The sequence below is a fragment of the Amphibalanus amphitrite genome, unplaced genomic scaffold (assembly GCF_019059575.1).
Source record: "Amphibalanus amphitrite isolate SeventyFive unplaced genomic scaffold, NRLGWU_Aamphi_draft 000426F_arrow, whole genome shotgun sequence".
Classification (NCBI taxonomy): Eukaryota; Metazoa; Arthropoda; class Thecostraca; order Balanomorpha; family Balanidae; genus Amphibalanus; species Amphibalanus amphitrite.
Genome location: NW_024881920.1, coordinates 212,985 through 228,083, shown reverse-complemented (window position 1 = coordinate 228,083; position 15,099 = coordinate 212,985). Strand labels below are relative to the sequence as shown.

Below are 15,099 nucleotides of genomic sequence, written 5' to 3'. Positions count from 1 at the left end.
GTTCGTCGGAACATTTGCAGCTTAATGATGAAATAGGTGTTTTAAAGATGACAACTACGAAACGATTCTTCAACGAATTTGCATTTCGAAACCATTCCATTTCGTGGTTTCACTCGTGGTGCCGTTTTCTAAAATAAGTCATACCTGGTCTGCACGTCCTCTGAAAAGCCTGGTCCGCACCACCGCCGTTCCGTATTGTAGATTACATAAAAACAACTATTCACACGATATTAGTTCATAGAATATCATATATGGCATGGAAAGGCACATGACAACAGACGTTTCGCACTGCACATGCTCAGTCTAATTAATAGACGTCGTGATCGCGTGTACAAGCTTCTGAATCGGTACACGAACGTGTATGAAAAGGTCGAGTCACCGGAGGCTTGAAACGTTCTTATTGCTGTCGAGGATACCAGGTCTGGCCCACTGTCACGCCGCATCACGCGGTAAGTGGACTCCTGGACGCTGAGACCCGTCCACACCCCTGTTCTGTCCGTCACAGCGGCCGTGGAGAGCTGGCGGGTCATCAGCCTCTCCATCATGGCCGCCAGACGCTCCTCGCGCTGGGCGGACAGCTCCGCCTGCTGGAGCAGCAGCGCCGACAGTTTATCGAAATCACTCATGTCTATAGATTATAAAACTCAATCACTTAATCACAACACCGACCGCGCCATGTTCTGTTTCTGTTCGTCGGTTCAGAGTGAGAGAGGAATAATAAGAACTAAAGCGATTTATTGGACCGTGATCCGAGCGAGGCCGAGATATATACACAAAGACAAGTATGGCGTTGGTTATGGAATAAAATAATAGTTAAAAGTGATAAAAATGGTGCGACACCCGGGACGAAGTATTTTTCCATTTATCACAGAACAATGGCAACGGGCCGGAAACTTAGCTGTGGCTCTTTCGAACGACCGCGAAGAGAACTATAATTGGCAAACAATAACTTGAGTTGGCGCCAGTTGTGAAAGTCAATAACACAATCACCGCTTAATGGCCTAATCACAGACGCTGTACTGCGTCACACCCCGTCCACACGACCGCTCAGATGCGCAGCCACCCGGGGAACCAGTTGGATGCCCCGATCCTCTCATACCCCTTCCGCGTCAGGTGTAGGTACACCGTCAGTGCGGTGGTAGCCCTCATCCGCTCGAACCGCGCGCGCGTTCTTCGTTCACTTCACTTTGCCCCGGTCTCCGTATAGCATAGCTATAGCAATGTTTAATGATGGGTCACGAATCTTCATTTCGGTCTACGGGGATTCAAAAGACGAATACCTACCAATGATGATAATAGTACTGTAACACTACAGTACCTTTAGTAATACTATTATTATTATTATGCTGTTACTGTAGAAGAAGGTAATAAAATAAATGTCGAACAATTATTTGAGGCCTGCACAATGCAGTTTGCAGGCTTCTGTAATACTTATTAGTGTTGTGACATGACACAGATTCACACTGAATGCGGAGCGGAACAGATGCGGTGTTCGGGTTAATGACGTGACAGCGGCTCGGTGCACATGTCTCCGACCCACATCACCGTGATCGTGTGTAGATTACTTAGATAGGTCTGGTTTTCATTTCGGTCCTTTTCAGGGAGTTCTATCGCCCTCCACGGCATTGAAAGGCATAAAAATGGTTACAATAGTCGCAGCCCGCAGGCGCTGGAGTGACCCATATCACTGCCCGACCCCCCCCCCTGCACCAACGCTTCTGGTGGGGGGGGGATTAGTTAACTCCTCGGCGTAATGTATTTTACAATATGCAAGATACATGCCTGTGCCCATTACAATTCGTTGATCTTTTTAGACACGAGTTTTCTGCAAGACACCGTGAGTGCCAAGTATCAATGTTAATTAGTATAAACAAGTAAGTTTTTGCGAAGCATACCTAGAACACTGAGTAGCAACCAGTAATAGCATAACAAAACGTAAGGTCTGTCATGTGCTTCTGACAGATGAATGTTGAGCAAAAGCAAATTTCATTCCCGCACAATGCAGACTGCAAGCATATTACTACACCAAACACAGGTTTTTATAATATGACACTGACACAAATCTACAGAACTGAACACTAAGCATCTACACACGCACACACTGCGGTGTTCGGGCTTATGGCCGTGACTGCCGCACAGTGCGAGTGTCACGGACATGCACCGCTTTGGTGTTAACCATTGAGTGAAGATCCCTTAGGTCGGCCTGATTTTCATCTCTGTCTTCTTCAGCGACTCCATGGCCCTCCACGGGAACCACCAGATTCCGGTGCGGGAGCCGCCGCTGGCCTTCGAGTACCGTCCGTTCAGGTTGCTGAGCCCGCACCACTGGCCGTGCCACCAGGCGCCGCGGTGCACGCGGGCGCAGCTCAGCGTGGACAGATGGTCGCTGTCGCGGTCCTCAGTGGAGAACTGGTAGTTGACGTTCTCCATCAGACCGTCCCCGGCAGTTCCCGAGTAGTTGGTGACGCTCAGTCTGTAGCCGTCCACCTCAGAGGAGATGCGGAACCCTTGGTATATAGCGTATGATCGATTACCGTCAAATGCCTCGAGATCAATACGGAGCTCGTACTGTCGGCCTAATGACGTTAGCTGATAAAGGTGTTCTAGGCCCCACCAGAACAGTGGCGGATCCTGGGGGGGGTCCACGGGGTCATGACCCCCCCCAAAAGGTCTGAGAGGGTCATTTGACCCCCCCCAAAAGCCGAAGACCTAAATGCGCTATAGACGCCGTCTTGCATGCTCAAAATCACATGTCAAACACTTCTGAGCTAATACCTTTGTTTTTCTGGATCGTGTTGCGTGAAAAGGCGTATTGAAGGCCAGAATCTTACTCATTTTTGTCTCAACCGTGCGAGCACCAGGGGATGATCCAGGAAAACTCCAAGGGGATGGTCATGAATTTAATTCGTGGTGCCCCTACCTATACGCAAAATTAAAAACTCAACGGATTTCGGCCACTTAATTCTGGTGATGTCCTATTTCCATTTTTTTATTTTGTTTGTTTTATTTTTAGTGCCCCTGGGCCCTGGCAGGTCAAAATCACGTCGGAGGCGAAAGAAATTCACGGGAATCCCAAAAATCACGTCAGGACATTCAGGGCACTCTGACCAGCCTGACAGCTAGGGCCCTTCTTACTTCCTGGGGCCTCCAGTGAATAACCGCTAGTGTCTGTGTCGGCCCCTCTGACTCCTCAGTAGGTAGGAGGCCCTCTGTAGAGGAGACCCTCTGTGGAAAGGAGACCGCCTGAATGCAGAAGGCCCTCTGAAGAGAGGAGACCCGCTGTAGAGAGAAGGCCCTCTGAAGAAAGGAGGCTCTCTGTAGAGAAGAGGCCCTCTGAAGAGAGGAAGCCCTTTGCAGAGATGAGGTCCTCTGGCTCTTTGAAGAGAGGAGGTCCTCTGTAAAGGAGGCCCTCTGAAAGGGAGAGACCCTCAGTAGAGAGGAAGCCCTCTGTAGAGAGGAAGCCTTCTGTAGTTAAGAGGCCCTGTGAAAAGAGGAGGCCCGCAGTAGAGATCGGTGGTCCTCTGTAGAGAGGAGACCCCCTCTGTGTTTTGACAAATGTTTTTGCAAATTTTTCGCGGCGCTTCGCGCCGCCGATTCATGTACATACGTACAGGTCAATATGAAATCGTGACTGTAATTACATAAACCAACCGTGTCAAATTGAATCAGAATTCATATGTGTACCTACTGTGAAGAAACTCCGGCTTGTACTGCCATGCTAAAAGGGTGGTAAAATTTGTGTTTTGGAGCGGAGCTGTGTTTTGACACATTCTTTTGCAAATGTTCTCGGCGCTTCGCGCCGCCGATTTATACACCAATCAATAAGAGAGATCGTGACTGTAATAACACCAACCGTGTCAAATTGAATCGGAATTCATATGTGCACTGTGAAGGAACTCCGGCTTGTACTAGCATGCTAAAAGGGTTGTAATATTTGTGTTTTAGAGCTGTGTTTTGACAACTTTTTTCAAATTTTTGCGGCGCTTCGCGCCGCCGATTCATACACAGGTCAATAAGAGAGATCGTGACTGTATGCTACTAATGCATTGGGCATTAGACTAATGCATAAGTGAGGTAACTATATCTACTACTTCTGGGTTTTTAAGTCGGTCGATCCGCCCCCCCCCCCAGTAAAAAAATCCGTGGCGACGCTCCTCTATAGGTGGGTTTCACTAACTAAAACTACTGAGCCGAGTGACTTACGATAAAACTTCAACTCAGAAACGACGAAGATCAAATGTCATTTGATCTCGACATACTCGCTCCCTACCCCCCCCCCCCCCGGTCGTCAGAATTCATTCATCAGACCTGGCATGTCGGCCGACTGGTGACCCCCCCCCAAAACGTTCCCCTAGATCCGCCCTTGCACCAGAATTCCTGGGCTACATTACCAAATCCCTCCTTGTAGTCGGTCCATCCGAGGTAGAAGTCCTGCCGAGGTTCGATGTCCGCCCGTCGCTGGATCACAGTCCAGTTCCCTCCGGCAGTGTCCATGTCGCAGTACGCCTCGACGGGTGACTGTTTGCTGTCATTGCTGGGCTGAAGGAGGTAGGTTCCAGATGTGGAGCCGACGTGCAGGTCACTGCAATCGCGCGCAGCGGTCTGGGCTGCCCTGGCAGGAGGGCGGTCAGCGCTGCATCTCCTTTGGACCGTCCCCTGGCTGTCCGTCGACCGGGCTCCTCGCACGTTGGAGAAGGAGTCCAGGCTTCCGAACAGCGCTGCGTGGTCATGTGCCGGCGCTGCTGAGGTGTCTTCAGCGGACTCCTGTTCGGGCTCGCTGTTGGAGTCATCCAGTAATTCTGGCCACAGGCTGTCGAGCCGTGAACCGAGTCTCCGTGTTAGGCTGATTGCCGGACGCCGGACGCCAAAATGCACACGCGGGTTGGTGTCCTCGTTGGATGGGCCTGTGGCGGGCTCCTCCGAGGCTAGCCCGTTGAGTTGTGCCCTGACCTCGTTCAGCTGCGACTGCTGACTGGCCAGCTGGCTGGATAGCTGTTCGGTCTTCTGACTCTGTCCGTTTTTCAGGGTCTGGGTGGTCAGCACGGAGACCATCGACTCGAGCAGACTCTGGCGGCTGTTCATCGACTCCATCTGCGACTCGAGTTTGCTGACGGCGGGCCGCAGCTCCCGCTGAACGGCCAGCGATATGATGCTGAACACGCCGTTGATGCTGGCGCCGGGCACGCTGGGTGGCGGCTCCGGTCGCGGCTCCGGCTCCGGCTCCAGCAGTACGCCGCAGCCACACGATGCCGCCAGTGCGGCTGACAGCAGCACCCCGACACAGCTCCAGCGCGCGGCCATGGCGGAGGGAGGAGACGACGCCGACTGGCTGCCGACCGCGGCCGGACTGCCGGCGCGGGCAGCGCGGGACGGCAGCAGGGCTCGGCTGACGTCTGCCCCAGGGGCCACATCCGGCGGCCGGCCAGCTGGGGCCGACAACAAACAATGGTGGCTGCCCAGGGACTGGATACCCGGATACTGGACTCTCTCGGCTCCCTGGCCGCCGACCGTCCAAGAACATCCTAGAAGGACTTGTGAAATGGTATGCCGTTGTTGCGGATTTAGGTAACTGATAGCATTTCATACGTCGGAAGATGTGCAGCTGATGCTTGTTCTTGATGCTTAGCAAAGCTAAGACAGAATGGATTAAATGTGCAACAGCTATTGATGCACGTCTCTGTAGTTCCTCTAAAATTTCGAGCACTCCTGTGGCGGGCTATCTTGGAAGTGCTTCAAGGCGCTTTAGGTCACTTTTTCCTAAGGTTTGCAGACTATGATTGCATTTTCAACTGAGTTTGGCGATTACGTTTATAGATAAGTTGCATACCAGGCAATTATAGGCTAATATACATTATGATCATGTAATCTTGTAGCCTTGTATTCACAGTTGTCTGTTAATTAGCTGACGACTGTCCACGTCAAAGCCACTGCCTTGCGAGTTGCGACCCTGGTGCGTCGCGCGTCTGTGTCTGATGCGCTTCTGGTTCCAGTCTCCTCCATGTTATCACATTTGCTTCGCCCAGCCCTCGTTAGTGCGCCGGGGCAATGTGTCACGTCGTCCGTGCGTTCATGTTCCCAATTCTGTTCTACATATTAATTGCGAGGTCGCCCGAACGTTGTGTGTTCTGTAACGGTTTCAACCGACGGAATGCCGGCCAATTTACAACTGTTTTAATGTGTGTACCTACTGTTCAATATGTTCAAATCAAAATGTTTACTTTGTTTAATACATTTTCGCTTTGACTAAATGTACTTTTTAGTTATGAGCTCTGCGACACTACTGAATTGGTCACACTACCTTGATGAAGAATGCGATCTGGGTGTCAGGATGGGTCAAAGATATGCCTACCACCAACCGTGCATCGCGGATGCTGCCCGATCCTGACCTTTCCAGTGTAAATAAGCTGCTCTCTCGGGATGTCTGGGGTTTGACCTATGTCGCCATTGGTGGATGACCACCGCCCTGCGACGACGTCAACCCCTCTTTGTGCAGCCGATACGCCACAACACAGCAGCAAAAGCAGCCGGAATGGCTCGGCGAACCCGGCGAACATACACATGACTACATAGAAATAAACCAGTATAGAGCTGCGCGGGCGTTTCCAACAATGGATGACAATAAGCAATGACATCTTGAATCCTGGGAGTAGGGAGGGAGGAGCACACAAGTACTGCGCACCGATGCGCCACGAATGGGTTAGTTCATCCTGCTGCTTCAGCCTACTGATGACAAAATGGAGATAAATCGTGTTGCCGTCAGCACCAACATTATGCTTTTCACTGTCTCCAATGACTCCAGTTATTGAAAATGACATGCATAGCACTATATATGCCTAAATATTTATTGATCTTTGCCCAAGCATGGTAAACTTGGGAGAAAAATAGGAAATCGAAATCAGCTCGCATGCCGCCAGTGCAGAATCTGCCTACACCAACACTACAAACTAAAATTTAGAGCATTGCCTCGGGAAGCACTCCCGGCGATGCTATAGCCTCACAGGCTCGTTTGCTCAAATTGCCCGTTAATTAGCGAGTCCAGTGTTTGCCCTGTCAGGTCGTGCGCATGGATGGCGCACGGTGCGTTTATCCTGCTGTGAGGTGCAATAACTGGCGGGAACTACGGCTGTTTTCACCTTTTTTCTCAGATGCACACGTTTTTCAGCGTGCTCGTGGCGACACTGGGACTGCAGAAGGCCCACTGCTGAAGGCCAGCTCGGAAAGTCGGGACAGCGATCAGCAAACAGGGCACTCAGACATCACCAAGAATAGCTCGAAAAACCTAGGCGTGTGATCAGTTTCACCGAAGTAATAGAAAACCGGTGTGCTACGCTCCAATCTACACGCAGGTACCCAGCTTCCAACGACCTATATGCTATGGCCTATGGGCACCCTGATATGAACGTCGCCAGTGTTTATTTACCTGTGGCTTGCGGTGCGGCAGAATCGCCGCTTCCCCCGCTGCACGGTGTGAGAACTGCGCCACTATTGTATAAAACTCCCGGTGACACGTCCGCGGCCAAACGACGCGTCGTTTTTGTCGCCCCAGCCGCGCCGTTTTTGACGCTGCGTGACTCTTCGCCATGCATGCCACTGATGCGCCGCGATTCTCACTGGCTGCTCGAACGGGGTGCAGCCGGACAGGCATTGATGCCGCATGTCTAAAGACCTGCTCCATGTTACCTAAGTACCTACGCCACTACCCTACGCCATCAGGATATTTTGGAGACTGAGCAAACCGAGTGGCGAGCGCTTCTGCTTACGGTTGCATGAAAAAAAAACGATGCACCATTTACTCGGTAGCGGCGGTGGTATAGAACAAATTGTGTTTATTGGAGCGAAATCAGTTGACTTTGCGGTGATACCAGTCAGGCGTGTGTGTGAAGTTTCAATACAATACTGCCACAACACTTATTTTACAATGCTCGCATAATTTATCGCCCATCGTTATGCCTACCCATAGACCACTAGGTATATACCACTATATAGTAGGTATATAGTGGTCTATGGCCTAGCTCATAAGGCGCACAGTTCCTTCATTCATTCATTCATTCATTCATTCATTCATTCATTGATCATCATTCAAGTGAAGTCCGACACTGTTCTCAGCTTACGCCGTTGAACCATTTAATTTACACCAGCTCAATTATCACAAATAAAAAAAAACATCCAATTAGCAAACCAAGCACTTCGCTCTTTGAGTATTTACTCATGCACCAATCATCACATTACAGCACAGCATCAGCTCATGCCGGGCGACCTTGACCCAGCACGGGTCGACGCGCCGCTCAGCTGACGGTAGCCTCTCAGCAGGCTCCCGCTGCCGCTCAGCTGGCGGTAACCTCGCAGCAGGCCTCTGGGGCGGTGACCCCGTCCACCAGCAGCTGCACAGCTGTACCGAGCAGCAGCGGCCTGCTTCCCCCGGCCACCACGCTCCAGTCCAGCGAGGTCTCCTGAAAGGTGACGGCCGTGCCAGCGCTGGTGGGTCCCGAGCTGACCAGCGCCGGGCTCTCCGGGCTGGCTAGGCCGGCAGAGACGTCCGCGCAGGGCACGGAGTACACCAGGAGGCTGGTGGAGCCGGCGGGAACTGAAACAGGCGCCGCCGGTCAGCGGGCGCCGTCAGACAGGACTGCCGCCGGTCAGCGGGGCCGTAAAACAGAACTGCCGCCGGTCAGTGGCGCCGTCAGACAGGACTGCCGGTCAGCGGGCGCCGTCAGACAGGACTGCCGCCGGTCAGCGGGCGCCGTAAAACAGAACTGCCGCCGGTCAGTGGCGCCGTCAGACAGGACTGCCGGTCAGCGGGCGCCGTCAGACAGGACTGCCGCCGGTCAGCGGGGCCGTAAAACAGAACTGCCGCCGGTCAGTGGCGCCGTCAGACAGGACTGCCGGTCAGCGGGCGCCGTCAGACAGGACTGCCGCCGGTCAGCGGGCGCCGTAAAACAGAACTGCCGCCGGTCAGTGGCGCCGTCAGACAGGACTGCCGGTCAGCGGGCGCCGTCAGACAGGACTGCCGCCGGTCAGCGGGCGCCGTAAAACAGAACTGCCGCCGGTCAGCGGGCGCCGTCAGATCGGACTGCCGCCGGGCGGGGGAACAGCATAGGACCTCTAGACTCGCGTCACAGACTGTTGACCGTAGTCTTATTTATGGAAATAACCAATAGACGACGCTAATTTTGACATAACCTAAAGAGCCTCTTTTGACAGTTCTTCACTTGTGTGTCGTCTGCTTTATCTACCCACCTGATTACTTTCCCTATTTGTTAACTGAGCGGAATACCTATTTGTTCGTTATAAGAAACTTGGTCCAAATGGATGAATGGATGGCTTTCGGCCCGGATGTCATGCTAAGCGGTGCTTGTAGTGAGTGAAACCGCAAACCCCCGCCCCCCCCCCCCCCCGGACACGTTTCACCGGATACCGATACCTAATTTCAATCGAAATTCCAGCGTAACCCAGGAAGATGGCGAAATGACAGAAATAGGTACCTGCAATATTTTCATGTGAGCTTTCGAATGGCCTTTGCTGCCTCTCGTTGTGCTGCTTAGCTTTCGAGATTTCCTAAGCCAGGCTGCTGCTCCGATTACCCTCCCACCGTTCTTACGAAGGTGCCACACTGCCAGTCTTCAGAGTGCTTGTCCGAGCGCGCGTTTAACTGTCCATTAACCCTATTAGTGGCAGGGGGGGTTGTTTTTATCCACCCCTCAGGTTTTTCGGGAATATCTCCGAAACCGCTGAAGCTACGATGCTGAAATTTTCTGACTTCTCCTAAAACTAAATTGGGCACATTCCCTGAAAATTTCAAGTTCATAACTTTACCAGGGGCGGCTCCAGAGCACTGGGAATAGGGGGTCCTATTCGTGAAGCGAGTCATTTGGGCGAAGATCACGATGCTGCACCAGTTTTACGAACAGACAAACAGTGAATGAAAGGTATCATGTGATAACATATACAAAGTTATTGTGCATCCTCTTTTGACACGTTTTTGCTATAATAGGCGGATCCAGGCGTCCAAAAAGGGGGGTTATGTTTTACCTCCCAACATAGGTGCCCTGACACCGCCTATGCATGACCAATACAATGGTAGTCGTTCTCTCATAAGAAAATTGTAACATAACAAGACCATTACCACCCTTTTTAGAAACAGTACCAACAAAAACCTTATTTACTATACTTTGTGTGTACCCCCAATCTCAATGATCTGTATCCGCCTATGATTTTTGAAAATGCATATTTTTAGGATCCATGTGAATTCCTGGTTCATTCTCTATCGATCGGCAAAAGTTGCGTTAAGATTGGTTCAGAAACCTGGCCGTGATAAACAGTCTAAAATGTATCTGCAATTTGCCCGTTTTAACCCCCCTCTACCCCCCCCCTATTGACATTTTTTAATTTTTATTTTTTAGAAATGTAGATCACGTTTAGCGAAATCGAATGCCGTTTGAATTTTGAAAATCGGCCCGTTAGATCTCGAGATATCAAGGGGGGGGGGTAAACAGCCCCCCTGCCACTAATAGGGGTAGCCAGGAGCCTGCCACTAATAGGGTTAATAAACTACAAAGATCATTGGCCAATGATCTTTGACTAGTGTATACAAAAAAGTCGTATAGTCGTATAGCTTGTCGGAACCAGAGTGACACGTGACGGGTTTAGTTAATTATTTTATTTATTTTTATATAACCGACCCGACATTAAATTTATTGGATGACATTCCTAATCGACAGCACTCCAAAGATTCGCCATAAAACAGTGGAACTTTATTTCGGCATATCTTACAAACTTTTTTCATTATTGGCCTTTTACAGCAGCACACAGCTAAATCAAATGATAAATCCACAATTAGGTTCAGCGAAACTTTTACTCAGGGTCGATCAACTTGGCTACAAAAAAGCACATGCGCAAATCATATAAGCTTTTATGACGAACCGACAACGCGCCTCTACTTTCTACACAGGAAAACCACCAAACTGCTACATAATTCTTGTAACGATGCAGCAGCCCCCGGGCAGCGGAACGTCATTTTTCAGCATCTGGACGGCTCGACCAATCAGCAGCGTGCGCGCCGCGCTGCCCCCTGACGTCAGCGAGAAGCCGGCCACTGATTGGCGGGGAATGCTGAGCACTCCGGCGGTGGCGACCGCTGGTAGGCTGGCCGCCGGCGAGGGCGGGGCGAACGGAGCAGCCGCCGGGCACGTGCCGCCCGTTGACACGGACAAGGTCGGCCGGTCGTTGACCAATAGCAGCGCTGGAAATATAGGGCGGGTGCTTTTAGTGGTCCGCCAGACTTTTATGTAACGTTCACGGACAAAGTCATTTTAGTGCATTAGTTCAAGGGCGAATGAGGGTATTTACAAAAAAAAAAAAAACGCTGAGAAAAACATATGTATATGACTGTGACGTGCATACAAGACATGATGCTTTAATAAGAAATGGTTAAATAAAGGAAGAAAATGGCATGCCAACTATTACGTGGTTTGGCTGGGCACACAAAGACCACAAAGTGTAACGAATAAAGAGACGAGAACGGGAACTGACCTGTTTGAGGCGCGGTGCTCCACGCTCGATTGGCACAACACTCAGGAGTGGCACAGGAAAAACTCGTGGAAACCAGCGTTGAGTCAAAGTTGTTAGTTGAGTAGTACGACCGAGAGAAAAATCCCGTAGCTCGGACATTAGACGGAAACGTAAAGAATACAACGAGCGAAACATTAACAAAAGGCGCGAAACATGCGACCAAAAACAATATAGCAGAATGAAATTAATTAAAACTCAGGGTTTTGCATTAGTTTATCCACTAAGCGTAGAAAAGGTGCGGCACAATCTGTAAACAATGTTTTTATTTGTACACATTTGAAAATAAATGGGACAAGACGACCTAAACTTTCGAATAAAACGATGTCGGATGATGTTTCACAATCTCATATTAGTGTAGAGAGCGCAAAGCCAAACCCCCCATGTTAGGTAACGTTAAAACGAAAGAGTTTCGAGTTTCCGAGAATGACATTGCAATCCACGAACATATATGTAAGGCATGTAAGAATACGGTGCAGTTATCTAGCACTACTCCCAATTGATCAATAGCTCAAACTTTAGTGAAGAAACGACTTTGTCTTTCGTCAGACCCTTCTTTCACCCCAAATTAAATTTTTATTAGAAAAATAAATAAATTAGGTACACTCACTGATACTCCGCATGATATATGGAAAACGTAAAACAGAAGTCCAAAACGTGCTTAACTCACCCCCCTCCCCCTCAAGTGCCCCTCCTCCCCATCACAAACCTGCACTGCCGAAGGCGGCTCCGGTGACGCTGAGCGTCCCATCCACCCCTGTCTGACTGAAGGTCAGCTGCAGGTTGGCCTGGGTCGGCACCAGCGGTGAGGTCATGCACGTGGCCAGCACCTGGGGGGCGGAACAGGGCGGATTTTAACATATTAACTGGGGTGGCGAGATAGCCATGGGGAAGGAGCAGGACAGATTTTATCTTGTTAGCTGTGTCGGTACCTACATACCTACACCATCGGCGAGGTCATACACATTACACACGTAGCCAGAACTTTGGGGGGGGGGGAGTGCACGGGGATGGATTGAGCGCACGGGTGTGTGTGTGGGTGGGGGGGGGGGGGGGGCTGGTGGTGCGCTATCCTTTCAGCCTATGGCTCTGGAGCCTGGAGGCGTCGGAGAAGTTAAAGTCCGAACTTGCATCTGCCTACGAAGTACCAGCTGGACAGCTTATCAACAAATAAAGACGAATGACAAACTCAACAAATGAATGTCAAACCGGCGACCTTTTGAAGCTATTGATACAGCTTTGTAGCAGCAGGAGCATTCATGGAGTGGATTCGAGTCAGACAAAAACCGAAGCAAAACAGCTTGTGTGTGTCTCGCAGAACGCTTAAGATCTTGATGATAATTGCACCCTTTTGTAAAAATTCATATTTCAGGAATTACCTGCTTGAAAATGAAACAGCCAAAACAGTCCTCATTTAATCTGAAATATCTTGAATTGTGGAAGGAACACAGAGGCGGATGCAGCTCAGAGTTTTTTTTTTTGGGGGGGGGCAAACCATAACAATTTATCGATTCTTTCCATGCCTCGTCCATAGGCGTAATGTTAAAATTATGTCGTTTGGGGGGGGGGGCAAATGCCCATTTTACCCCCCCCCCCCTGGATCCGCCACTGAAGGAACATACCTAACAAAGATCGGATCGGTTTCAACCGCCAAACTTTAGACAAGCAGTACCTAATCCGTGTTTCAATGTGCATTGTGCACCTCATTAGGTACTACAATTCCGGAGTGACACTGAGCTGATATTGAGATGCGATTTCCTCGCCACTGACCAGTGTCGCCGCCGTCGTCGTGGTTGTGGTCGTCGTTGTCGTCGTGGTCGTCGTCGCGGCGGCGCTGCGACTGGCCGCTGCCTGGCGAGCCATCTGGTAGTTGGAGAAGGTGACGATGCCGAGAGAGAGGAGAACCAGGATCGAGAGGCCGGCGGCTAGCAGCGTGGGGCCGGGCATCGCGGGGGTCAGCGGGGTGCTCAGAGGTGAGCGGATGTCACCGATGGGGCACGGATGGGTCGAGGGAAGGTCACTGGAGGTCACCGACGGGTTACGGGCGGTCGATGAATGATACTCAGAGATAACTTATGGTAAAGTTTGGCTTTTAGGACACAGGAAAGTCGCCTCCAGCAGTGTTATACCTACAGCGCCACTGAACAGCTTTTGACGGTAAGAGTAAACTTTCTGAACACACAACCATTAACCGTTTTGTCGAAGGAGTTTGGAAGCTGAGAGATAGACAACTGACGGCCGACTGGTCCTTCCCGCTCGCGCCGTACGGGGGAGTCCTCTCTCTGAGGTCGATCGGAGCCGCGCAGGATGTCCCGGAGTGGAGCACAGCCAGACCAAGACTGGCTCCCGGAGACCACCCACGGCGCCGTAACCACTGACCCACTGCCCGCGTCGGCCGGCAAAAAGCGCGGGAAAATCGCCGCGCGCGCTGCACGTGCTGACAGCGTGGGCCGCCCCGCGGCTCGAAAGGCGCTAGTTAGGGCATTTTTGACGCCGGGAAGGTGTGAAGAGTGGGAAAACGGCGCAGTGTGGGAGGCGGAGCTGCGTTTGTTTTGTGGTGGAGAACGATGAGCCCGCGCACGGATGCGTTCAGTAAACGTGATCGTGAAGATGATGAGGTTTAAGTATCCAGAAGCTGCTTTAACGTGGCACGTTTTTAGAGATCAGTGATACCTATAACCTGAACGACGATGCATACACTTTCTAACAGCTCAAAGCAGTGATTATTGATTAGTTAAATACTCAATCGCAGCAGATCATGACAGCATAGTTCAAGTTCACATATAAGATGGCACCACATTTACATAATTTGCCATTAATTCATCTTTTCTGCCCGCTTAAGCCAGTGACATGACATTTCGATTTTGTAATCGGAACGAACAATGCCTGACATTGTTAAAATCAGTCGCTTCCGGCTGGTTCACGCGGAAGTAAAAAATGTGATAAATCAAATCAACAGTTTATTGCAACTTCACTGTGCAATGACCAACGGTTGAAACAACAAACGAACCGATAACAGCTTCCAACCAACAACCTAAATCTCCAATCTACACCGCAGATCTGACTGCGACCGGACTAATGCCGAGAAGCAGTGACGCCTAACGGTGCTTTAGGAACGAACTCACAATCGATTTGGTTCAAGCTGAGAGTGACTCAGATTCTACCCGTTAAATTCCACCCTTTAAACCGGTTGTACCGGGATCATTGTAGCGCGCCACTTGCGCGGTAGTAAGTTAAATGTAGGGAGTCAGGTATTCAGAAGGGTTTCACTCATCTGTTGCTTTACATAAATTAATTTAGCAAAACTCTATCCGCCAGTCCGGCTGAGGCAGAACGCCCACAACCTTTCTGACCGCAACAGAGTTGGTATTGAATAAACACGGCTAAAGGCTAGAAGGAGCTAAAAGCTCACGACCAGAACTCAACCGCAAATATTCAATACAGCGTTACCTGCTCCCAACGAGCTCCAAGCAAGACTGCCGCTGGAACGCGCGGCCAACCCCCCGTCGCCTCCCCACCGCTCGGCACAACGCA

At 50.7% G+C, this 15,099-nt stretch overlaps 2 protein-coding genes across 2 annotated transcripts; both read right to left on the bottom strand.

Annotated features, from left to right (window-relative positions):
• Window positions 1-225: 225 nt before the first annotated feature.
• On the bottom strand, window positions 226-6,242 carry LOC122391208 (techylectin-5B-like). Its single transcript, XM_043384899.1, has 2 exons — window positions 4,370-6,242; window positions 226-2,614 (listed from the first exon to the last, which is right to left on the bottom strand). Exons 1-2 carry the CDS (start codon window positions 5,299-5,301, stop codon window positions 2,194-2,196), a joined length of 1,353 nt encoding a protein of 450 aa, XP_043240834.1. The 5' UTR covers window positions 5,302-6,242; the 3' UTR covers window positions 226-2,193.
• Window positions 6,243-8,020: 1,778 nt separating this feature from the next.
• LOC122391223 (chitinase 3-like) lies at window positions 8,021-13,828 on the bottom strand. Its single transcript, XM_043384920.1, has 3 exons — window positions 13,336-13,828; window positions 12,275-12,395; window positions 8,021-8,584 (listed from the first exon to the last, which is right to left on the bottom strand). The coding sequence occupies exons 1-3, from the start codon at window positions 13,510-13,512 to the stop codon at window positions 8,325-8,327; spliced, it is 558 nt and encodes a 185-aa protein (XP_043240855.1). The 5' UTR covers window positions 13,513-13,828; the 3' UTR covers window positions 8,021-8,324.
• Between the last annotated feature and the right edge of the window lie 1,271 nt (window positions 13,829-15,099).